The 24,196-nt window shown below is 42.3% G+C and overlaps 1 protein-coding gene across 4 annotated transcripts in view; it reads right to left on the minus strand.

Annotated features, from left to right (window-relative positions):
• The window catches only part of Phactr2 (phosphatase and actin regulator 2), a 275,578-nt gene that overhangs the window by 36,963 nt on the left and 214,419 nt on the right, over positions 1-24,196 (minus strand). For 2 of the 4 annotated variants that reach the window (XM_050122216.1, XM_050122218.1), the window contains exons 4-7: positions 21,606-21,764; positions 11,943-12,477; positions 6,097-6,299; positions 4,603-4,759 (exon numbers count right to left, since the gene is read on the minus strand). In XM_050122216.1, the coding sequence (XP_049978173.1) occupies positions 4,603-4,759; positions 6,097-6,299; positions 11,943-12,477; positions 21,606-21,764 (1,054 nt within the window). Of the gene's footprint in view, positions 1-4,602; positions 4,760-6,096; positions 6,300-11,942; positions 12,478-16,175; positions 16,416-21,605; positions 21,765-24,196 lie in introns of all 4 variants that reach the window. The other 2 variants (XM_050122219.1, XM_050122217.1) reach the window with 2 other exon arrangements.

A 24,196-nucleotide genomic window follows, 5' to 3' on the forward strand; every position in this document is an offset into this window, starting at 1 on the left:
TCAGCTTTAGTTGTGAAACTTTGCAGCTCTTTTAAGAGGCCCTGCCAGCAAACACTTAAATGGTGTTTATGAATTGTCAACAGCATGCATCTTGGTGGTGTCAGGGACCTTGAAACTCCACAGAGTTGTGGTAATAAACATGGCTCCAGCCAGTACTTCTGCCATGAAGCTAGGCTCTCAGAAAGCTAAGGAATGGGTTTAATTCTAGCCATACTGCTTAGCAAATTAAAGACTCATGTTGTCAAAAAAAGAAAGATGTACAGTAAAAATAGATTCAGGTGAAGAAAACCTCTAAATGGTTTACAGTGTATTTAAAAATATATGTACTCTTCAGAGAGAAAAGGAAAAGGATAAAGTCCTTAAAATAAAAAAGAAACAAAGAGAGTTGAGTGTAGTGGCACACACCTTTATTCTCAATACTTGGGAGGCAGAGGTAGGTGGATCTCTGTGAGTTCAAGGTATGGTGTCACACACCTTTAATCCCAGCACTTGAGAGACAGAGGCAGGCAGATCTCTGTGAGTTCCAGGACAGCCAAAGATACTCAGAGAAACACTGTCTCAAAAAGGAAAAATTTAAAATAAAAATAAAAGAAATAGAGTTTAAAATAAAGCCACATAAAGATGAAAAATATACAGAGAGTATGGATACTGTATGTTATTGTATTGTCTTTAAATTGTTTGATGACTGGGGAAGGAGCAAAAGCTGCTAAAAGACATTTGATTATAAATGCTGCTGAGAAAGAAAAATAAATGCTGCTGAGTTTTTTTTTCTATAAATAAAAAAGCATTGGAAAATACAAAAGGCAATCATTGGTTTGTAAGGTTTAATAAACTTGGGTTAATGCTAAAAAAATGTTGTTGGTTTAATCTAACGTATATATTTTGAAAATGCCTTGACTTCAAAATTTAAGTTAAAAGGTATGTTACTTTGGAGAAGAGGTTTTGCTTTTGTTTTCACAGGAAATGAGAGGCTGTGGATTCATTCTAGATTAAGAGAAATAAGGTTTGATTAAGGAAGACCCCCTGAGAAATCTCCAAAAGGAATGGATGGTCCAGATGATCCAAAATTTCAGGGGACCTCTGTTGAGTTTCCTTTGAGTTCTGCATCCAGAACAGTTTCAAGACTGTTGGCTGAGATGATCAAGCCTCACAGAATATTCTATTCAGGACTTGACCATAATTCAAAATTTTCTTTAGCTCCCTGTAAGATTATCAGTGCTTTCAATCAGCAGGAAGTAGTCTGGAAAACTACACCTGCATTCCCAAAATATGGATTATGGATGTTTGCCTTTGTTTAGAGTGTTGGTTACAAGTTGTATGGATAATAGTCATGAAGAAAGCTAAACAAAGAATATTAGATTCAGAGTTCTTGGTTTTTTTTTTTAAGGATAGTCTTTTATCCTGTCACTTGTATTATTTTTAATAAATGCTGATTGGTCAGTAGCCAGGCAGGAAGTATGGGTAGGGTGATCAGACAGAAAGTAGAGGTGGGGCAATGAGAACAAGAGAATTCTGGGAGGAGAAAAGAGTCAGTCTGCAGTTGTCATCTAGACACAGAGGAAGCCAGATGAGAAGACCTCCCTGATGAAAAAGGTACCAAGCCACATGGCTAACATGGACAAGAATTATGAGCAAATATAAGTTATAAGAGTTAATAAGAAGCCTGAGCTAATAGGCCAATCAGTTTATAATCAATGTAGGCCTCTGTGTGTTTATCTGGGACTGAACTACTGCAGGGTTGGACAGGACAGAAACCTCAGTCAACAGAGTTATTAGGCAAAGAAATAGCTTTATAACTATTTTATTTAAACTGCTTCAAAAACACTTATCAAGAACAATATATACTATTTTCCCATAAACTTGGGTTTAATTTTTAATTGTGCTTCACTAGCTTAGTAAGTGTGTGCAATTTAAGTTAAAAGTAAACATTTAATTTTCCTGGGTACTGGTAGTTCAAGTAGTAAAGGCTTTAATTTAAGAACTGTTTTGTGAGTGTCATCAACTGATGGCTGTTGATGTTTTCTCTCTTGTTTTAGATATATTTTTACCCTAGGTTTTTTTTCAGTTTTAAATAAGGCCACATCTCATTCATTCATTTATTCATTAGTTTGTAAATTTACAGTGCTTAGGATCAAACCCAGGGTCTTATGTTTGCAAAGCAATCCCTCTACCCTGGGCTCCACCTTTGACCAGACACTCTGACTGTGACTAGTCCTCCCTCACTACTGAGTTTATCATACAAAACCTCAGACATCTTCAAAACGTGCTACCAAGGGTTTTTCATTCCATCTCAGTGGATCAGCTTGGATCTTTCTTTAGCTCACATCAATAGGGGTGACATTTGTCTAGTTTCCTTTTGTAAACCATCAAGGCTCCGATTCCATAGAACTCATCTACTTTCTTCCACACGCTACACGAGGGGCACATCTGATCAGCCTGTCTTGTGAGTGTGCCTCACTGATACAAATGTCTACTTTCTCTCCATTCTAAACTCATTCCATCCATCGTGGTTGTCTGGACAGGGCATGTTTGGAGCCTCAACTGTTAAGCAGTTGGCTACTGACAATGGCTGCTGGAAATGCTGTGACTGCCATGCCTCCCACTTGCTGTGCTCTCTGCTCTGTGCCAATGCCTGTGTTACTAGGATGACAGTATTACCACGCTGCTGATGCTCACGAATTAACCTTAGGGTTTTTTTTTTTTGAGCTTGCAGAAGTTACTATATAGCTGTTTTATTTTTTCTCAGAATTTTCTAGGCCTATAACTAGGAATAATAACAGTATTTTGTTCCCATAATTTATAGCTTCCCCCCCCCATCACAAATAACCATGGCTAGACATTTAGTATGAAAAAAGTAGGGAAACTTTGCTCATTTAAAAAACGCTTTTAGGTTTTCTCTAGGTACTAATGTATTTAGCATAGTTTATAAAAACCTTTAATTCTGGCTTGTCTCAGGCTTTTTTAAGCTAATACAATTTTTACCTGGGTGCTGAGGATGGAACCCAGGTCTTCACGCTTGCACAACAAATGCTTTATCAAGTGAGGGATTATCCTGGCATGGGGCTCACTTTATAAAAATCCTTTACTATGATAAACTATACTAATATTCTTTGCATTTAAGGAGTTTCCCTTGTTTTGCTACCATTTTATATGCATTATTTTTCTATGATTAAAAAATTTCACACCAAAACATAAACAAAAGCAATAAAATATTAAAACACATTTGTCACGTATCCGCCTGCATGTGGTGTATAGGAGATGGTATAAAAGAAATCCATCATAGCTGAACACTGATCCTAACCCACTTCTGTTCTAAGGAACTGCAGTTTTCAGAGAGTCCCTTCATCTTTCCAGACCTCAGAGAGGCCCCTGCTTTTACTTGTTAAGAAGACAAATTTGACATGAAGTTCCTCTGACTTCTGCTAGCTCTTTCCTGAGGCAGGAAATGGTTCAGGCTTAGGGCGGAGGTGAAAACACTCTAGTGATGAGCCCCTTGGCAAACTACTCAGGACTCCTTTTGGAGTCTTAGTGGGAGTTGCAAAAGCTGGGGACACCACACCCCCAGGCCTCCTCCTGGATTTCTTAGGGAGGTGAGCCTTTCCTTCAGCTAGGAGACACAGCTGCTGCCCCGGAAAGTCTCCCTTTTAGCAGAGAAGGGCCTTGGAGATTCTCTCCCTTGAGGAGAAGAGCAAACACTCCCTAGCAGCCCTGCACAATCCTCCTACAGAGATCACGAAAGGCTCTGGTTTCTAAGCAAGGGCAACAACTTCCTCCCATCTTCACACCCTGATCTGGTGCCCTTCTCCCAAGGATACAGGTGTGCAGAGTGAGAGAAACCAGCGGAAGGAAATAGTGACACTCGAGGGTGCTTATGTTGGCATCAAAAACAGTTCCTTCAAGAATTAACCACTATTAAAAATCTTACTTAAATGGACTTTTGAAGCCACTTGTGGTCAAAACAGAAGACCCACAGCACACGAGGACAGCAGGGCATGAGGAGTGATGCCCAATGACCCACCCATTCTAAGCTAATGGCCTGCATCTGGACAGGGGGCTATGCTTATCTGACCAGGACAAAGATAGGCCACTGAGGCTTGGTATTTCTCCAGTCTCACAGCCCAGAGGATGGAACCTCATAGTTTTCACATAAATCTCAGTAAGTCCTCGGATTAGAAGAGGAGGCTGGCTAAGTTGTGGACTGTGCACCAGACTCCCCCATGCCGCCCCTTTCGGTAAATGCATTTTACCGAAGCGCTTTCACGTTCATTTATTTCTATGTTGTTAACATCTTCTTATATGTAATGGCCGGGTTGGATAACTACAACAGAGAACAGCTGGTCATCAAAACTTAGGACTTCGTAACGGATCAGTTTTTGGAAAAGTCTGTTGACTCCTGAGCTACGTTCTGGAGATCTCAAAGCTACTGGCTAACTGACCAAAGGGCAAATCCTTTGAGTAGTTCCCAAACTGAGATCAAGTTTACAGGACTGGATGGGCCAGAAGCACCTGAACCTGGGGAATTCACCAAGCCCTCAGGCAAGCGGGAGACTTTGAAACAATGATGAGACTCAGTCACTTCTGCACTCATGCGCCAGCAAGTACCTGACCAGGTTGGTCCCAATCTGCTGTCTTATTTCTTGCCTTTCTTCTTCAGATGTTCGCTGCAGGATGTTTTTGTCCTCCAGTTCTTTCTTGGATGGTCTATTGCCAAGTTTGATGGCAAGAGTGTCCCTTCGGCGTATCTTACTTGCCAAAGCACCTGAGGATTGGGAAGGGGCAGCAATACAGGTACGTCAGTTTTTAACCTAGCAGGGCTTTGGTTACACGTGGCTGAACTTTAACAGGACCTGAGTCAAATTCTTTACTTGCGTGCAAGAGGGGAAGCTTAATCAGTTCAAGGGTGTGGGGGGGGGGGCGGGATTTTGAGTTGGAGATAATTCGTTTTTGAAAAAGAACTAAAGGATTTTTAAAAAAATGTTCTGGAAAAAAAAAAAAAAACCCAAGATAGCATGAACACGCTTGGAAACAGCACCTCATCATCTGGACGGAGCTCGAGGAGGTTTATTCTGCTGATTTGGTGGATCACGGAAATCTGTGATTGCACAAGGCTTTTGCTTTCTTTTCAAGTCAAGAGCTTATCCTCGCTCCTTATTTTGTACAGTTAATCCTTGTCATCCCCTTTCCCCCCAGCCAGGCGTCGTGCTGGCAAGAAGCCTACACTATACACAAATGCTTTAACCCTCAGTCACCCAGGCATCCTTAAGCCCCCAGCAGGCAGTAGCTATCAGGTGGGTGCTAAGGGGAGGAAACCTAACAAATTTCTGCTGAGTCATTAATACACTGATAACTTTTAATCATCTGTAAATCCAACCCCACAGTGAAATTCTGCCAAGTCACGCTCCTCCTAAGTTAAAAACAAAAAACAAAAACTAAAAACCACAACATTTTAACAGCACATTCTAGTCATCTAATTAGACACAGTCACGGCTTTGATTCATCTTTCGGATCCTTCCTTTCTAGAAGGCACCCTGTCTTTGCAACGGTGGACAAGCAAGCATTTTCAACTCCAACCAAGCGTTTGTCATTCTCGACTCATTCCCCTCCCATCTCTCTTTAAGCCACAGTATAAAATGAGTGAAAATGTCTAACACTTCCAGCAAGCCAAGGAAGCCCCACCCTGGCCGATACTCTTTCTTCAAGAGCAGGTCCCTAGAGGGATGGGCACCTTTGTCTTTCATGAGAAAAACCACTGTTCTTAAAAAGCTTAGACTGTTTGTATCAAGACAAATCGTCAGTCTAACTCATTGTCAAGGGTGTGGCACACCTATGTTGTATGTTCTTCTGGCAAAATCTGTCATCATGAACTAAACTTTGGGATGGGCACACTTTTTTTTTCAGTACTGGGAATTGAACTCGTGGAATTATGCTATTCTCCAAGACTGCTTTTACTTTTTAGCTAGGATAAATATATTTTTAATTCGAGAGAAGAAGGTGAAGGGAAGAAAATGTTGGGCGGTGGCTAAGGAGATTTTGCACTGCGCAGTAGGTGTCTCTCTGTACGCCACCTGCTGCTCTACTTCTTGGAAATATTCTTACTTTCTCCACTGCCGTCATCATCATCATCCTCTTCCTCATCATCATCGGTGTACAAGATGGGTCCATCTGAGTCAGAGTCGTTGGATTGGTACTCTCTTGGGGTCTCACCCTCTGGGGCACTGAAGGATTCTGAAGAGTCTCCCGCCTGCCCGGGGGTCAGCAACTGAGGTCCAGCCTTTCCCAGCTCATCTTTGGTTGCAAAGCTATGAAGAGCAATAAAGCAGAGGGTAATGTGAAGTCCAGAGCGATCCTTATGGACACCAACACCACAAGAAGCATGCTAGCATCATGAACATCCTTCATGCTGGGAAAAGGAGAAATGCAACAGGGGACAGTCATCCAACATCACTAACACGGACGTTCTCTGGGGCATTACTTAATTGTTGAGGTTTTAGATTTTGCATTTGCAGAACATAAAGGTATTACTAGATGTTCTCTAACACATCCTGCAAATGAACAGAGTGAAACTGGACTTTGTGAACCGATTCATCCATGAATCACGGGGCAGTAGAGGAGACAGTAGTGGGTTAGGGCTGCTGGAGAAACAGCTCACTTAGTAAAGTGTTCGCTGCACAAGCTGGGATACCTGAGCTTTCAATTCCCAGAGCTCACATGACAAAAAAATATAGCTGTGGTAGTGCTTGCTTATAACCTCAGTGTGGGGAGGCAGGGACAAGCAAATTCCTGGGGCTCTGCCTACACTTCTTTTGTGCTCTTCAAGTCTAAACATAAAGCCTCAGCCCCTCCACGGATGTTTCTGGATCATTTAGTTGACTTGCTCGCCTCGCCTCATTCCTCTGCTCTCATGGTGACCCAGTGCAGAGCTCAGCATCCCTGATTTGTCTGCCTTCTGACTCCTACCATGCCTTTGACACACAGGCTTCAGAGAGTTCTTCATCCCAGCACCCAGAAGGGTGTCACACAGGAACACACATCTCTTATTAATATTAGAATAAATCCTGTTTTCTTTCCAGCCAGTGTGTCAACAGGCAAAAATTCCTTGATCCTCTCTGTGCTTGCATTTCTTCATGAACAAGACCACCTCTTATAGGACTAGAGTGACGCCTAAGACGCAAAGTCTTAGATGGAGGCTTTAAAAGAAGGGCAGTAGACTGGGGGAGGGGCAATGATGCTTTGTCGTTCAGTTGGGTAAAGGTTTCTACAAGGCTTACCCATCTTCAAAGACTAATGAAGTTGCGTGGGATGACAAAAATACTTAATTTCAAAAATAATGTAATCATTATTGTAAGATACAGAAGACCTCTCAAATACTTTGTGATATAAATAGATGAATTCAAATTTGGTGTTTTCACAGACTAAAAAAAAAAATTAAAAACCAACCTCAACCCTTCCCCAAGACAAACAACAACACACATGAACATGTTTTGATTGTTGCACACAGGCAAACTTCATTAGAACAAAAGGCATTTAAAGCTGGTTCTATGATTAGAGGCCCAGGCACTTCCAAGACTCTACTTTTTTTTTTTTTAACTCAGAAAGAACCCAACAGCCTAAGTTGTTCTCAAAAGGGTATATGAAATCTTTGAGTGTGTGTGTGTGTGGGGGGGTTCACTAATTTTGAACACCTTCCTCTATCACTCTTTTTTTTTTTTTTTTTTTGGTTTTTCGAGACAGGGTTTCTCTGTGGCTTTGGAGCCTGTCCTGGAACTAGCTCTGTAGACCAGGCTGGTCTCGAACTCACAGAGATCCGCCTGCCTCTGCCTCCCGAGTGCTGGGATTAAAGGCGTGCGCCACCACCGCCAGGCCCTCTATCACTCTTAAATTTTGAGATAGGATCTCTCATTGACCCTGGAATTTAGCATCCCAGCTAGACTGATGGGCCAGCAAGCTCCTGGGATCTGCCTGTCACTGCTGCCTTCCTATCCCGACCCTGGCGCTACATACGTGCACCCCTATGCCTTGCTTTTACATGGGAGCTAGGATCGACTTAGGGTCCTTTGCCTACCGAGCTGTCTCTCTAGACCCTGAAATCTCATTTTTAATTATGTGACATCAACATCACCCAAAATCTCCCATCTTAACAATTTTAAGGGTACCGTTCTGTGTCATTAAGGACATTCATGTTGCTGTATAAATTATCACCATGCAACTCCAGAACCTTTTCATCTTTCTGAAATGAAGCTGTGTCCCCATGAGCTAATAACCCCACACACTATGCTCTCTGTGTCTGTGATGCTGACTGTTTTATGAAGGCTCACGTAAAGGTAATTATACAAACTTCTGGTTTGACTTATTTCACTTAGTGCGATGTCAAGGACGCCTACGTCCTAGCAGCGGCAGAATTTCTTCCTGTGGGGGGCTGGATGATATGACATTGTGTGCATATGCCACACTTCGTTTATTCATTCATCAGCCAATGCCCAGTTGGGCTGCTACTGCCTTTTGGTTACTGTATATTAACTCTACACACTCTAGTATACAAATCTACTTCCCCAATTTCAATTCTCTTGACTATAAGCACAGAAGGAGATTGCTGAATCATATGGTAATTCTGTGTTCACTTTTTTGGAGACAACACAGAGTGAAGTGCCATTGGAAAGAAATGAAAATGTCTTTTCATGGACAAACTTTTCCGTGGTCCAGATTATTAGTCGATTGCTGCAGAAAGCGAATCTATTTTGAGGATGCTGTCACTATGGACAACTACAGTATGTTTAAAAGTTTGTCAATTAATAACAGCATCTGCTTATAGCAAAACAAGGTACTTCAGGGCTCAATCCTGTTAGTCACTAATTGACTGTGTTAATTATGTTGATCTCGCTATTGGTATAGTATTCTGCAGTGTGCAGAGTTCGGCAGCATTTATTCACAGCTCATAACTATTTAAAACTACAAGGTGGTTAGAGAATTTACAACATGGGTCCAAGAAAGGCTGTAAGTAAGTAGCCCACCCAACCTGGCCAGTGCAGTCTGGGATCCAGACTGTGACTGCTAGTCTACTTACTAAATGTTATATTATGAGATTATTATAATTAGTTAATAATAACTGTGCTCCACGTCTGCATTGGTCAGCTCACACCTCCACCCTTATGGTTCCTGAGAACACTGGACAACATTGAACATTACATAAATTTTTGTAGAGGGGACTCAACAAGTCATTTTTAAATATGACTTCAAGTGGGTTGAATTTTTTTCTGCCCCACACTACAGAGATGCCTGTGTTATGGATAGAGCTGTAAATGAATAAAAAAAAAACATACTGAACAGCAGCCTGTGAGATAGGAGGAGAGGTGGGCATTTTTAAATACAACCACTAGCCCTATTTCAAGTTTTGATATTTGTATCCCAAACAGAAGGCTTTTCATACTATGACAGAGTTTTCACACATTGGGTAACTAAATATAACCGAGGAAAAGTTCTAAGGAAAGCAAGGGAGTGAGAGCCAAAAACCCTAACTCAAATTCCACTTGAAAGAGGGAGAATTTGGGAGAAAATCTGAGACACTGCATTTTCTAGGCTCATTAAGTCAACAGCAAACACAAACTACCCTTGAAGAATGCATTATAAAGTCACTCTTTGCATTTTAAAAATATACTAAGAAGAAAACGAGCTCTTCTCGGAAACTCTGAGAGTGACCCTCGCTGATGGGAAGATATATGATATACACCTTCAATGTCCAAAGAGACCCAAGCTTATTCCCATTACTCGGGGTATCGCTGGAAATAGAAAACTTACATTTATTTCTTTATTTAAAAATTCTCCATGTACCTGGGGTAACTAAGGCATTAAGGTCCTAGTAGAAAGTGTGGTGCTTAGCGTAATTAATACAGTCCCTAAATGACCATGGAAATGAACTGAGGAGAGTCAGGTTGGCGGTGGATACGAATGGCTCTCCAAACACGTACAGCTACCCAAAGCTGCCTTCCTTTTTGCATAGTGAACAACAGACCCATATACAACATCCACTTTCTGAAACTGAAACCTTGTCCTAAACACACACATCCCGAGCATGCTGATTGATTAAAATCGACTCTTTGGAACTAGCTTGTCTGGCTCACAATTATGCCTTTGGTGTTTACAGCCTTGTCCAACACAGAACAAACAACCCCCCCCCCCCCCATCACACCCTGAAAGAGAAAAAGTTCAGTTTGAAGTGCTGAGCAACACTACAACCAGAGGAAGGTGTGCTGTGTGCTGGAAGCAGTGAGGACACTGGGCTAAGGGTATGGACGTGTTCCTTGGAATTCAAGTCTTGGGAACTTCATCTTCGATGCGCTAGCACTGAAAGGCAAGGCCTCCTGAGGGCAAAGCCATAATGAAGAGAGGAACTCCATTACAGAAAGGCCTCCTGGGACAAGGTGAGCTGTCTTGCTCTCTTGGCCCTGCCATCTTCTGCAGCAAGAACTTCTTCATTAAATGCTGGTTTGATTTAGACTTCTGAGCCTCTAGAATTTTGAGCTTATACATGTACTTTCATTATAAATTACCCTCTTTCAGGTGGTCCGTGACAGCTTCACCAAACAGACCAATAAAGATAGTCTATCAAAATCGGGCGGTGGTGGTGCACGCCTTTAACCCCACCAGGTCTACAGAGCTAGTTACAGGACAGCCAGGACCACACAAAGAAACCCTGTCTTGGAAAAAACAAAAAACAAAAAAATTTAAAAAAATCCAAACAAACAGATAACATATCATTTATCTCAATATTTTCTGTCTCTTCTAGCTTTTACTAAAATGCCAGGCAAATAGTTTGTAATTTGATATTTATCGATCATCCCTAAATTTTCCTTCAAATGATAAAAAGGGGAAACAGGAAATAGGTTTGACTTTAGATCTGAGTCTTTCCTAGACAGAAATGATAATTGCATGATTGGTAATTGCACCTATTATATACTCTGCTAGTTCGTCCTACGTAACTATGGGGCAGGAGGTCTAACTTGCCTACCTCAACCTCAATAGCATATTTATAGGATTTTTTTGAGGGGCATCAGAAAAGGAGCCAATGAGCTCCAGGCAGCTGAAGAACGATGGGCCACGAGCCCATAAAGGGCAAGACCTAGTTCTTTATTAGACTGAGTTCTAACCGTTGTATTTTGTTATCTTCCCAAACAAAACTAAGATGATGCAACCACTGTTGGGCCTTCTTTAGACTCTATGAACTCCATCGTCCAAAGCCGCTCACCTTCAGCACGTCACTGACAAAGGCTGACCTTGGCTCACACGTTCTCACTGTCACATGACAATTCAGTGAGTACGCACTGACTGCCTACAGCTCGTCACACTCTACACTGGCTGCTCGGGACACGGGAATAAGTAAGACATGCTGTCTAGTTCTACAGAATGTATAGGACAACTCCTCTAAATAAGCTACCAGTCCTGTTAATACGTATTAGAAGATGTCACAGAAGAAACTAGGATTCAGTGGAGAATTAGCGAGGAAGAGGTCACTTTACTCTTGATATGAGTAGATCCAGAATTTTAAAGAGTTCTTTACTGTTGGTCTTAATTTTCCTGGGGAAGAAAGCTAGGCTGTCACAGGGAGATGAAGCTAAGCAAGCATGGATGAGTGATCTGGGACCAAATAATATAGGTTTAAAACAAGGACCAGAGGGGAAAAAAGGAAAATGTCTAGGTAAAAGAAAAAGAATGATGATCTATGTTGAGAGAGGCTCAAAGCATCCTTGGAAGGCGCACGGGGCCAAAGTATATCTGTTAGCATCATCGCTGTGATGTTCCACACAGCCTATGGGAATTCCACCTGGTGAGACCACGGGTGTGGTCACCTAACATTCAGCACATTTAATACAGACAGGAGCAGACTATATTCTTTTATTCCAAGAGAATATTCGAGTAGCCTGTGCTACTTAGACTGTGTCCCAACTCACCACTGTGCGTGTTCTCTGCTACCAGTTAAGTCAGCGCTTGAATACGGAGTGGTTCTGCTTGTCGGCTCTTCAGTCCAAAGGAGCTGACTCGGGTCTAAGGCAGAGATGGGCAGGGTATGTCCATCACTGACTAGGACCATGGCGGTGTCCAAGGCAACAATGCCCTGATCCTCAAGTGGCAGAGGCAGGGCAGATGGGGAGGGCAGTGGTGCCACAGGATGTGGAAGGATGGTCGCCTTGGATTTGCCTGTGGCTTGCTCCTCAGCTCCAGCAGCTGCCTCCTGTTTGAGACTCTCTAGCCCAGCGTCTGAGGGCTCCCCTTTAAGACTAGATGTCTCAGCAGTGGTGGTGTCGGAGGACAGTCGGGACACTGCCGTCTGCTTGCCAAACTTTTTCTTGCCCTTTGTGGTCCCCACTATGCCCATTTTGCTAGCAACTGACTCCTTGGACACTTTAGGACGAGAGGAGGTGGAGGAAGCAGATGCTGAGGCAGATGCTTTGGGGCCAGTTGTTTTCTTCGGATGAGAAGAACCAGCTAAAAACAGAGAAAGTTTTGCATTAAAAATCAAAAAATACAACACTCTTTAAGCGACAAAGTTGCAATTGTCAATGACATTTGAAATGCTCCCTTTAAAATGCATCAAGTCAAGGAATGTTAAGAAAATTGGTCAGTAATCATAGTGGTCTTGTTTACTGTCTCCTCCCAGCCTCTCAGAGAAGGAACAGTGACATTCAAGAAAAGTAAAGGGCAAGAAGCCCTTGTCTCTCTCCTCCGTCTTCACCAGAAGCAGCAAAACAGGACACAGACCTTGGTCCTAGCAAGGAGATGGCCAAGACGAGCAAGCTAACTATAGGACATACACGGGACCTTCCCAATGACATTCCTTCTTGTTTCTTTCTGGGGATGGAGAGAGGACCCATATTCAGAAGAAGTAGGGTATATATTGCCAGCCTCTTTCTGGGTCACAAGTAAATTCATTTACCCCACTACCTTCCAAGTGGTAATTCCAAGGCAACTGTTCCCAAAACTCCAGGGAAGGAAGTCTGTCCTGCTGGCCTACACTTCCACCTGCTGTCATGAGGGGAAACAGAGAGGGGACAGTCACAGCAGAAAAAGACCCCCCCCCATTCAAAACACCAAACCACAAGGAAAAAATGTTTGCTGTGGTTTTAAAAAAATATCTGCATGGGTGGAGCCTGAATAATCTGAAGAGGAAGAATGTCACTCCGAGCACGTGTGTGTGTGTGTGTGTGTGTGTGTGTGTGTGTGTGTGTGGTCTATGTGTATATCTATTCCTGTGTGGTTCCTCAGGCTTAGCCCTCTAGAGGGTCTTCCTCTGCAACCTGGTTTGTTTGAGCTCCTGGACTCAAATGGTTCGCTTGCTTCTTCCTCCTGAGAAGCTGCGAGAGCACACACACTTCAACTTTTCCAGAATTTCCAATCCCATCCACGCTGGCCACCCAGTCACTTTTACTTTCTACTGTTCTAGGCAAGCCTTCAAAGGCCTACCCGAGCAGGGCCTTTGCTTACTTCTGGATAGAGCTGACGTCAACTAAGCAACTTCCAGGAAAACAAGTTAGGTAGTCTTTCTTTTTTCTTTTAATTACATGTATATATTTTAATTTTTCTTTATGTCACCCTAGGAAATCCATTTAAAATCCCATGTGAATATTAATTTGTTTCATGGCTTTTCCGATCTGCATTTTCTCTGAATATTACTTCTATTACGATGTTACATATTCTTCCTTTCCTAAGAGGGGGCTAAAGTTCCTTTCACACAACTATCAAAAAATGCTTGTTAATACACCAGGGAAGGCCTTCCCATTCTGCACACAGGTATCACAGTGACTTACCTCTGGAGGCAACTTTATTGATGCCAATGAGAAAGTTGAAATAAAGAACAAACAGAGGAACAGACAATGAGACATATGACTTCATTAATTTTGACATGTAAAGAAGCCAGCCTTACTTAATGACAAGATTCAGGCTTACAAGGAGTCTAGTTAGGGTAATTACTATCTTAGACACACACAACAGCTGGATTTCCCCTTTGCCAAATCTGGGCTTGTCTGTAGGCTTAATGAACCTGATAATCTTTCTCTGATTACAAGTTAAACTCATTAACCGTACTAAAAAAAAATTAATCCCACTCTAAATTGATTTTTAAATAACAAAGACACGAAGCATTTTATGTTTAAACACGTTCAACTGTTTTTCTTAAGTTAAATAGATCCCTTTTTCATATCCATTCTAAAGGTATCAATTTTAATATTTTTGAAACTTTTTATTTTTTGACAGAAAGTATTTAATGCCATCCTACTTTAGAGAAAAAAATTTTTTCCCCAGTGCCTGGAGTGACTATTCAAGCCATATTTGTTAGGTTTGAAACCTATACCTCAGCCTTTTGTTGATAGTAAAGAGACAAGGGGCAACGTATAACCTTTGCTTTTAAAGTCTCTTCTGACAGTAGGGGGTTTGTTGACAATAACCTTGGTTAAAAAGGAAGCTTTACCTCTGTGTTAAAAATGTTTGTTAATAGCAACAATGAGAAGAACAGAATCCTGGCAAAACCAAGGATGTTCTAGACTAAAACGTGGTTCACCAAGGCATCTACACTCAGAGGGAAAATTAGGTGACGGCTGTTTTCAGAATGTAAGAAATGTAATGGAAAACCGAGGGACCTCAATGCAGCCCTTGCTTCTGGGTGACAGTCCCAGAAGCGGTCACATTCATAGGAATAGGAAGAGCCCTGCACATTTTGCCTTAATACAAAGGACAGATGACAGCTCTCTAGCTTATCCTCTTAGGGACATCAAAAGCATATTTTAAATTTTCAAGAAAAAATATTATATATATATAATATTTATATCAACATATATATAATATATATATATATCAAGATCTGTCATGAATGCTGTGTCCAGCTTTTGTGTTCATTCCCAGCTTTCTTCCCAGCTGAGTCTACAGTGAGCTCACACCACCTAGAGAAGGAGTGAGGGAGGAAGTGTATTCAAGACAGGCTCTTAATTCCCAAAGACAAAGTGATGGTCTGGGAATTCTCCTTACTGAGTAGCTCCGCGCCTGTCTTATTTCACACACCACTGCTAGGCTTCGCAAGGCCGTGGGGGACATACAGGCACCAATAGGAAAAGCCACTGAGTCCCCAAGGAAATGACCTTTAGGCGCCGCTGGCTCATCGTTCTGGGACATTTCACTTCAGAGAGATTAGAATAGGCCTGTGGACCAACGATCAAAGCGCAGAAGAGAGGAACCCGGGGAGAGGTCTACTTGCACTCAGAGAGCTGCTACACTGCCAACTAAACCAGTCTTTGAATTTCAGTATGACGAGTATAAATTACAAGAGAAAAAAGATCAACGCCAAGGCAAATCCTTGCAGTTAATTTCTGGAAAGCTGCTGCCGAGGTTAAGGGAGATAAGATGTGCTACAATACAAAAGAACTGTATGCACACACGAATGGGGAAACGCCATCGAGCATGGGAATTCTGAGTGGTGTTAAAGACGGATGACATAGACAGCCGGCATCATGATTCTATGAGATAATGGAAGCAGCACTTCGCATTAAGCTTGTAAGGTTGAGAAACATAAGACGTTGCAAATGTCCAGTCACGATTTGTAATGGCAACATGTAATCGCAATGCACTAGGACACTTTGACTTGTTGGTCTGCCGGAGTAGTGAGGGGGTATTACCGAGCATCAAATCAAATCCATCAAAATGATGTTAAGTGGAGTAGGAAACAGGTTGACCATGTATAATAATGAACCTTTGCCATTTATCAGAGGACAGACGACTATGGATGTTGCAAAGTGAAGACTTTATGATCCGGCAAACCTGCCAAAGACCCCTGTCACATTTTAACATGAGAGTCTAGTGTATGTTAAAAGAGGAACAGTAACAGGTCACCACAAACTCTGATGGGCAGGTTTGGATACTGGTTCACCGGGTCAGCCTCACTCCCAGGCACACTAAAGGAGTGAGTCTTATACACTGATTGAGGAAACCAAGACTAACAGTTCACAGTTACTCCAAAGACAACAACGTTAACTTTTCTTAGGAGATAACTACTGGGGGGTCTCTGAGACATTCTTGTGACTCACTGGTATTGTGCCCTGAGACAAGAAAAAAAAACCACACTCCTGGAAGAAGCTACAGCCCCATCCCAGAACCCAACATGCTGAACTCTACCCAATTATGCACTAGGGCATACTCACCAGCCTCCCGGGCAGTGTTTCGGCTTGTTGGCTTGGGTGGAGGGGTTGGGGCCTGCTTACTGGGAGCCTTGACATTTTTTCTATTAGGAGGCACTTCATCCCCTTTGTGGCTGGCCCCAGCAGTGGCCCCTTTGGGAGGCACAGGAGATTTTTTGGGTTTAGGTTTGGGTTTAGGCTTAGGAGGAGCTGCAGGAGGTAGAGCAGGAGCAGCCGGTGTTTCAGAGTGGATTTCAGGGTTCTCTACAAATGAGAAAGTGAACAGAGCAGACTGATACAGACACACACCATAGGAAAGCAAGAGGCACGACATGGCAGGAGTGACACATACAGGTGGCTTTATGACATTTGGGAGCCAGACAGTGTTTGCACTGGAGGAAGCAAAGTTTGGAGGCAAAACAAAAACTAAAAGACAGACTGGGGAGGGTTCTCTGGGCCCATCGATCAGTCCTTTGATAAAAGGCGACACAACTTACTACGATGATGTTCCATGAAGGATTAGTGTCTATGTGCGCTAGCCAACACCCTTATTCCAGCCTGCACTCTGCTGTTGCCGTATGAAAACATGGGCAATGAGTGTTAAGCGGAACACTACACCAACATAGGAAAAGTGGAGGACCCTCCAGAGTGACAGATGAAAGCAATGGACACACCGCCACAGGTGAGACCGACAACCGCAGTAATGACTGCACTTCTTGTTATCTTTAAAACTTCACCCCCCATCAACCAGAAGTCTTAGTGCGGCCAAAACAACCACGTATGTGCTACGCTCTGGGAGACTCTGGGGGCTTTCGACACAATGCACTTGGCAGTCACTTCTATCATCAGTGTGCTTTCTCGTTCTCCCAGCGGGGCATGGCAGCTTCAGTTTCTACAGTGATCTGAGCCATGGCTGTAGACGCACAGAGTGCAGGATAAAAAAACGCTCGCTATGTCTTATCTGGCACACTTCCATAATAGTTTCGAAAAGACAGAGCAGAGATTTTACAGACAGAAGTTGTACAGAAGAAGGGAGGCCCCACGAGAGCTGGAGGGGGAGCAGGCTTTGCTCTGGGGATGCTGACAGTGGATTGCATCCCCACGTCTCTATTATTTGCAATCGTGACTGAAATAAATTAGAATACGGCTCCAGTCCAAAGAACTAAGTGGTATCTCTTTTAAAATGGAGCACAATCAAAACTAAAGACGGTGACAACCCTAGTCAGCCTTTACTGACCAGGTCTTTCCTAGTGACCAAGAAGGCCATGACATATGTCATATGCCGTTACCATTTCTTCTGTTTTGTTTCTTATCCTAGTAGCCATCAAGGGAGGGACTTCCCCCTTTTAAATCCCACCCTCTGTTAATCAAACCATGTGTCTAGCTGAGATAGTGATTTCAGTTACAGAAGTTAATCAATAAAACCTTCATATTGTAAAGTTCTTCCTTGTCCTTGTCCTTGCCCTAGCCCTGACCTTCACCAAGTGTGGCTGTCCAGATTGACCTCTTCTCCCTCTGCATGGATGCGGCCTTATAGTCCAGCCACCTCACATCTCTGAGGGGCAAATTTGTAATTCTGCTTTTCTGGTCAGGTGGGAACCTTATCCTTCAACATACAGCGCTGCCTCCAGTCCACCAGGTATGAATCAGGGGTCCAGAGATCCTCCTGTCCTTGCACACCCTCCACCCCATGCTAGAACACAGAAGTGCAATACCATACCTGGTTTTAGGCTGAGGGTCCTAATTCAGATCCTCTTCTTTGTGTAGCAGATACCTTACCCACTGAGCCACACCCCAAGCCCCAGAAGACTACTCTTTATCATATCTCTGTGACTTCGGTTTCTATCACATGGCCTTGCATGGAGATCAAGCCCAGTCCCCTAGAGAGTGCTGGTTGGTGTAGCACTTAAGGTCTTGATTGTTGTTGAAATATTTCTGAGCCCAATGGGACATTTTGTGTCTTTCTGCTTGATGCTTAGTGTTGCAGAACATTTAGTTAGCCAGTATGAGACCCCAAGCTCAACCCCTAGCATAAATAATAAACTACTCCCAAACAGTCCAACTTTGTGCTTGGGAGGAAAAGGTGGACTAGCTCTCTGACAGCTAAAAGTGCCGATTTCTACACCCCACACAAGCATGAGCAGTTCTATGGAAACTATGGAGCATTCCTCCTTAGCCTCCCAACTCTGCCATGACAGGGCTCTGTCAGTGCCTGCCACTTACAACCTTGGGGTAAGTTGTGTGTGCTCAGGTGAATACACAAAGAGTAGGTTTTTCTAACTGGATTAAAATTGTCTTCTATCTGGAAATCTGTACCTAATCGAATGCAATGCCTTAAAGGTTACGTCTGTTCAATGAATGGGACTGGCTGATAGTATTGGCAATCGGTAGAAAACACTCTTTACTTGTGTGTGGGTGGTAAGGAATTAGGTTCTATTTTGACTGTGAACATACGATTCAAAGGCTTTGTGCAAATTGGTGGTGGAGTAATGGAACATTGTCCTTTTAAGGGGATGTTATGAGAGCTGTCTGTTCATTCTGGCTTCCCGATAGGAGTCTGGAGAACACGCTGTCCACTCCACTTGGCTCTCTCATCCATGTGTAGGGCTGAGGTCCAGTGTTAGAGCAATCCAGGACTATGTGTGTCCTGCACCTGGTCTGGGATGCACTTCGGGTCCAGCTCCTCTCTCTCACCTGCCTGTCTTCTCCCCTAGGATTTTGTTTGGAAAGATGTGGCACAGGGAAACAGCTCTGGTCTCCGCTGAGAGTTCCCTGGCTTTGGTACCGCAGCCTGCTCAGAGCTTCCTGACTATTGCCTCTGAGCCACCTGTTCTCTTTGGGGGATCTGCTTTTGGACAGAGGCCACTCTTTATTCTCTCTGTGTCCTCTGCTAGAGTTTTACTCAGGCTACTCTTGCAGTGCTGTTTATGGAACAAGCAAGTGTTGATCAGTGTTCCTTCACCAAAGGCCTTTCCTAATCATACCATGGAAACAATGCTGAAAAACTGGCAGATTTCATGTGGTTAGATTGGAACAGAGTGTAGATCTGGTTTTGTGTCTCAAATTTCTAAGGACATCTACTGAGAAAGAATAGCAGGAGAATAAGAACCTAGAAGATGTTGAGGAAGAAGGTTAGTGTTGCCAAAAAGGCCCAAGGTTGCTATACCAACTGTAGAATCAGGTTCCTTCAGAATCCCAGAAATACCCTCATAGCCTAAACCAAACCCATCCACGGAGCCAGGGGGTGGATAGCACCTGACATGTGCTTTGCTTTTGAATATTTTCTTAGACAGAGGCAAAAGTGAATCAGGCTGTTTTTTTTCTTTTCTTTTTTAAAAACTAAAAGATATAGGACTAAAGAAGTAAGAAGTAATTCATATCTTTATCGATAAGCACTTCTATTTAGTCTTATTCTCTGTGTTATTACTCATGAGTGATAATCTTTTTAGCTTCAGGAAATGCCTCCCATTCTCAGTACTTCTCTCGGCTCATGGCACAGCGCCACGTGGGATCTGTCTACCTAAGAGGGAGCTCCAGCAGCCGCATGGTGGCACACCAGCACTCCCGGCATCTCCTTCCGCTCGTGTACTGATGCTATCATGGAACTTACTTGACTAGAAAGAACTCAATGTACTAATTTGAGGGATACAAAAACAAACCCTGTCTCAGCCATTCCTTGACCTATCGGATCTGCCATCTTTTCTGTAGAACACCAAGACCTGCCAGTTTAACTAACATAAAACTGTCAGCAATGCTCTATCATGCTGATATGAGAAACATTTTTCCTTTCTAGTCTGGACAGTCACTGAGTGGCAATGACACCCACAGGGACTAGGGACAAACCACAGATTGATAAGACATTTAACAGGTTGTTGAGACAGGGGAGCTGGAATGGAAGAAAATAAAAACAGGTATCTGTTCTCTACCCAACCAAACTCACTCCTTGCCGTTGCATCTCCTTATAATCTGGTGGCTCTCTTGTTATGTTTCAGAAATATTATCATTAAAAGCATAAGCTAATGTCCTATAATTAGTGTTAATAAACTTAACTAGATTTTTTTGGGGAGAAATTAAAGAAGGTCCCATAAAAACTATGCTTAATCTCCGAGGAGAGGAAATTAAATTTCTAATAGCTTATTGAAGCTTTTAAAGGCTGATTACTGCATATGCAAAGGACCACAGGGCTTCAGTCTTCCAAAGGTGACTTTCTAGTAGCAGGGAACTTAATAAAGGCCTTCTTTCCATCCTGCCTGCAGGAGGATCTGGATCAAGAGAAGAGATCCACTTAAAGCAATTTTCTAGGAGTTCTCAAAATATCTACCCAATGCAAGGGAATTTGACAAACCTTATAGAAATTAGGGAACATACTGGAGATGTTTCCTGAGGATCCTTGCCTATGCACATGGAAAAATTTATTCAGAACTTTTTGGCTAAACCTTTCCCTATAGGATGTAGCAAGCAAACTAGAAGCAGGCTGAAGCAGGAAGTAGCTTCAGTGATCAGTGAAGTCAACCAGGGAAACTGGGAGTGATGGGGCCTCTCCATCTCAGTTCCTGGCATGGTCCAGAGCCTTCTGCGTAACATGGGGCTCCAGTAGTTTAATGAATAAAGGAGTCAACATATTCTTTTGAGAAATTTGGATTTGGAAAGAGGAGAAGTTGGGTTTTGTATAAGCTAATGAATATTCTACGTTACAAAGGTTTCATCAGCTCAGGGTTTCTGTAAGTATAAGGCTTGTGTGGCGTTGTGATGGATCCGCCACTCCATATTCATGAACATTCTGGGGGACCCCATTAGACATGTATTTACAGTATCTGATTCTGAGCACACTCAAGAAATGGGAGTTTTTAAAGAGAATCCTGGGAGAACCAGCATAATTGCCTATGGCATATTCTGAAACTTCCAAGCACACATGTAAATCACAGAGCAGAGGAAGTAGCATTGAAATCATGGATCCTTAGGGAACTCCTCCTTGGCGTAGCTTAGAAATGTCTAGCCCTTAAAATACTGGGGTGGACGGGTGTATCAGTTACTTCCTGCTGCCAGAGAGCGAGTCTAGATTGAGAGAGGTTGAGCAGCTCACGTGGACCAGATACAGGGGAAAACAACATTCTGACTGCTTGTGTCTTCCACCTTGAGAGAAAGTTATGAAAAGGTCATTTCCAGGTAAATGTAAAGCCTGAAGGGTCCAGTCCTTGCAGTCAGTGCCATTAATTATCTCTCCTTATTAACACAAAAGCATAGTTACAGACAGATGTGTTTGTAACAAAGCAGACAGCATAGTTACAAACAGATGTGTCCACCCGAGGAGGCCACCTGTCTCTCCTTCCTAGCTTCCTTTCCTCTCTTCTCCCAGTTTGCAAGCCTCCTCCTCTCTGCAGGCTCTCTCTAATTCTCCACACTGGGCTGCTGGGCTGCGCTCCAGGAGATAACAGGGGATTCTCTTTATTTTACCTGTCTTATCTTCTGCCTTTTCCTCCCGAGGTGGTGTTTTCTCACTCACAGGGCCATCCCCTTCTTCGGGTTTCCCTACATTCTCCTCTTGGGTAGATTCCTCTCCGATGTGTATCATGTGCCCGTTTGAATTTTCAAAGTTAACTGTTACATCTCCATCTAAAATTGGAAAGAAACACCTCGATGTCTAACTTGATGGCTTTCTTCAAAAGTCATTTTCCCCGGTGACTAGGACTGCAGGGTCTGGGTTCCTGTTTCTGTCCCCGGGAACCAAATCACCACGTTTCCCCAGCAAATTTCTTTAAAAGGCAAGAGGTAGAAAATCTTTGGTTTCGAGGGAAAGCAACAATGAAGGGAGATTCCTGTGCCATTTTAAGACACTAGGTACTGCCTAGTGTTTTAAATCACACAGTACCCCAGACCAGCAGCGTTCCTCTGTCCTTGTGTTTAGGTTTGGTTGAAGGAAACACTTAGGGTTTCTTTTGCATCCAGAAACTGAATGAAGGAATGATCTGAAAAAATGGAACAAACATTGTAACATGTCAAAAACATGAGATGAATGCAATATACAAATAACATGAAATGCACTTACACGTACAGACAGCGGGTGGGATGATGGACGAGTCCCAGGCCCCAGCATCTGCGGAGCACGTGAAACAATGTCCACGTTCTACACAACGGCGTTTAATTGTGGGCATGTTAGAAAATGTCCACACTCTACAGAGCAATCAACTGTGACCTTTGTTCAGGGAAAAGATGGCTTTAAGGCTAATTGCAATTTTTTAAAAAACTTTCTTCATTATGAAAAGAATAAAAGCTAATTATAGCTAAAAAAATACACATCAGAAAACAAGTTAGAGAAGAATTCTAAAAAATTTACTGCTTCAAGTAGAATTCCGCACATATTCTGAATCATAAAGACTAATTTTATCTCCTGGACTGTTGTAAGTCCTGGAGGTGTTTAAAATTCAAGGACTTTTCAGAATTCAGTGGTGTTTGGAGAGATTACCCCAGTAATTATTCCCATGCATAGAAATATTTAGGAGACTCTGCTACCACCATAAAAAGAAAAATTAAGGAATCCAAGTTTTGATTTCAAACTAATTTGAAGAAATATATTAACAGAGTCATTTCTATACAGTTTTTAAAATTAATTTCTTGGCAGTCATTATAAAATAGAGATCATAGCTGGGCAGTGGTGGCTCGTTCATGCCTTTAATTCCAACACTCGGGAGGCAGAGACAGGTTGATCACTAAGTGTGAGGCTAGCCTGGTCTATAATGTGAGTTCCAGGACAGTTAGAGCTAGACAGAAAAACCCGTCTTGAAAAAAACTTATTTCTCAAATTTTCACTGTTTTTTTTTTTTTTTCATAAAACTCACAGGCCTTTTTATCAAAATGAGAGAAAAAAAAAAGACCATGACATTTCCATAGATAAAGTAAATAGGAATGATGCCATGTTGAAAACGAAATGGAATTGTCACTAAGTCATATGGATCCTAAGGACCTTTATTCTGATTCCTATTGAAAAGTAAAACAGACAATAACACAAGGCAATACCATTATAAATGAATCTTCACAAGTTCGATACTAGTAGATAAAACTTATTGGACTTGAAGCAACTAGTTTTAAAAAGAGGAATAAGGAACATACAGTACACTGACAAAACAAAAGTACTGTAAAATGAACAGCAAAAAAATTCACTTTTTTTTTTTTTTGGTTTTTCGAGACAGGGTTTCTCTGTGGTTTTGGAGCCTGTCCTGGAACTAGCTCTTGTAGACCAGGCTGGTCTCGAACTCACATTCTTTATACATAAATCCTTACTTTTAAAAGAATGCAGATAAAGATTTTATTTGGGATTTCTGATTATAGTTAGTAGCGTCCTAAAGTCATACCAACAATAACTTAATGCTACTTTAAGTGATCATATTTTTATTAGGTTAAAAAATTAATTTTTAAAAAACTTATTTGGAAACAAACAACTATAGAAAACCTTGAATATTACCACAATAGTAGGCACAGCAGAAGAAAGTCATGTGGAAAGGTACCTACACTGAGTCCTGAAATAAAAACAGTGCATGGAAAGGCAGTGGCAGAAAAAAGAGGATTCACAGGAAACATGAAGTTTATAAAGCCAACTAAGGATATTAGAGTGAGTGGCATCTATATCTTGAAAGCTTTCATAGAAATCTGTGCTAAGGAAGTTTTCTCGGAATTAAAATAAACTCAGTCCCTGGTATAGGAAACAATGCCAGCAAAATATAAGCCCAGTCAGAGAAGACGGTGCTGAGTCAGGCCTAGGCTCTAGGGACAGGTGACAAACACTAGAAGAGACTGTGCCTGCAGAGGAAGGGGAACTCACCAAATCACATCCAGCTCAAAGTAAAAGCAGGGAAATCATTACACGGAGAAGATCATGTGTGGCCAAAAAAAAAAAAAAAAAAAAAAAAAAAAGTGATTCTTTGGGGGAGGGGGAATCACACTAGAATATATGGAAAGAGGATGTCAGGCAAGCAGGAGAGACACTTGCGTGCCTCGAGAAAAGATGAAGGCAAAGTCGTCCATGTGGATTGAACGTGGCTTAGAGCATG

This window comes from Alexandromys fortis, unplaced genomic scaffold (assembly GCF_014885135.2).
Source record: "Alexandromys fortis isolate MF-2015 unplaced genomic scaffold, M_Fortis_MF-2015_v1.1 scaffold_215, whole genome shotgun sequence".
Classification (NCBI taxonomy): Eukaryota; Metazoa; Chordata; class Mammalia; order Rodentia; family Cricetidae; genus Alexandromys; species Alexandromys fortis.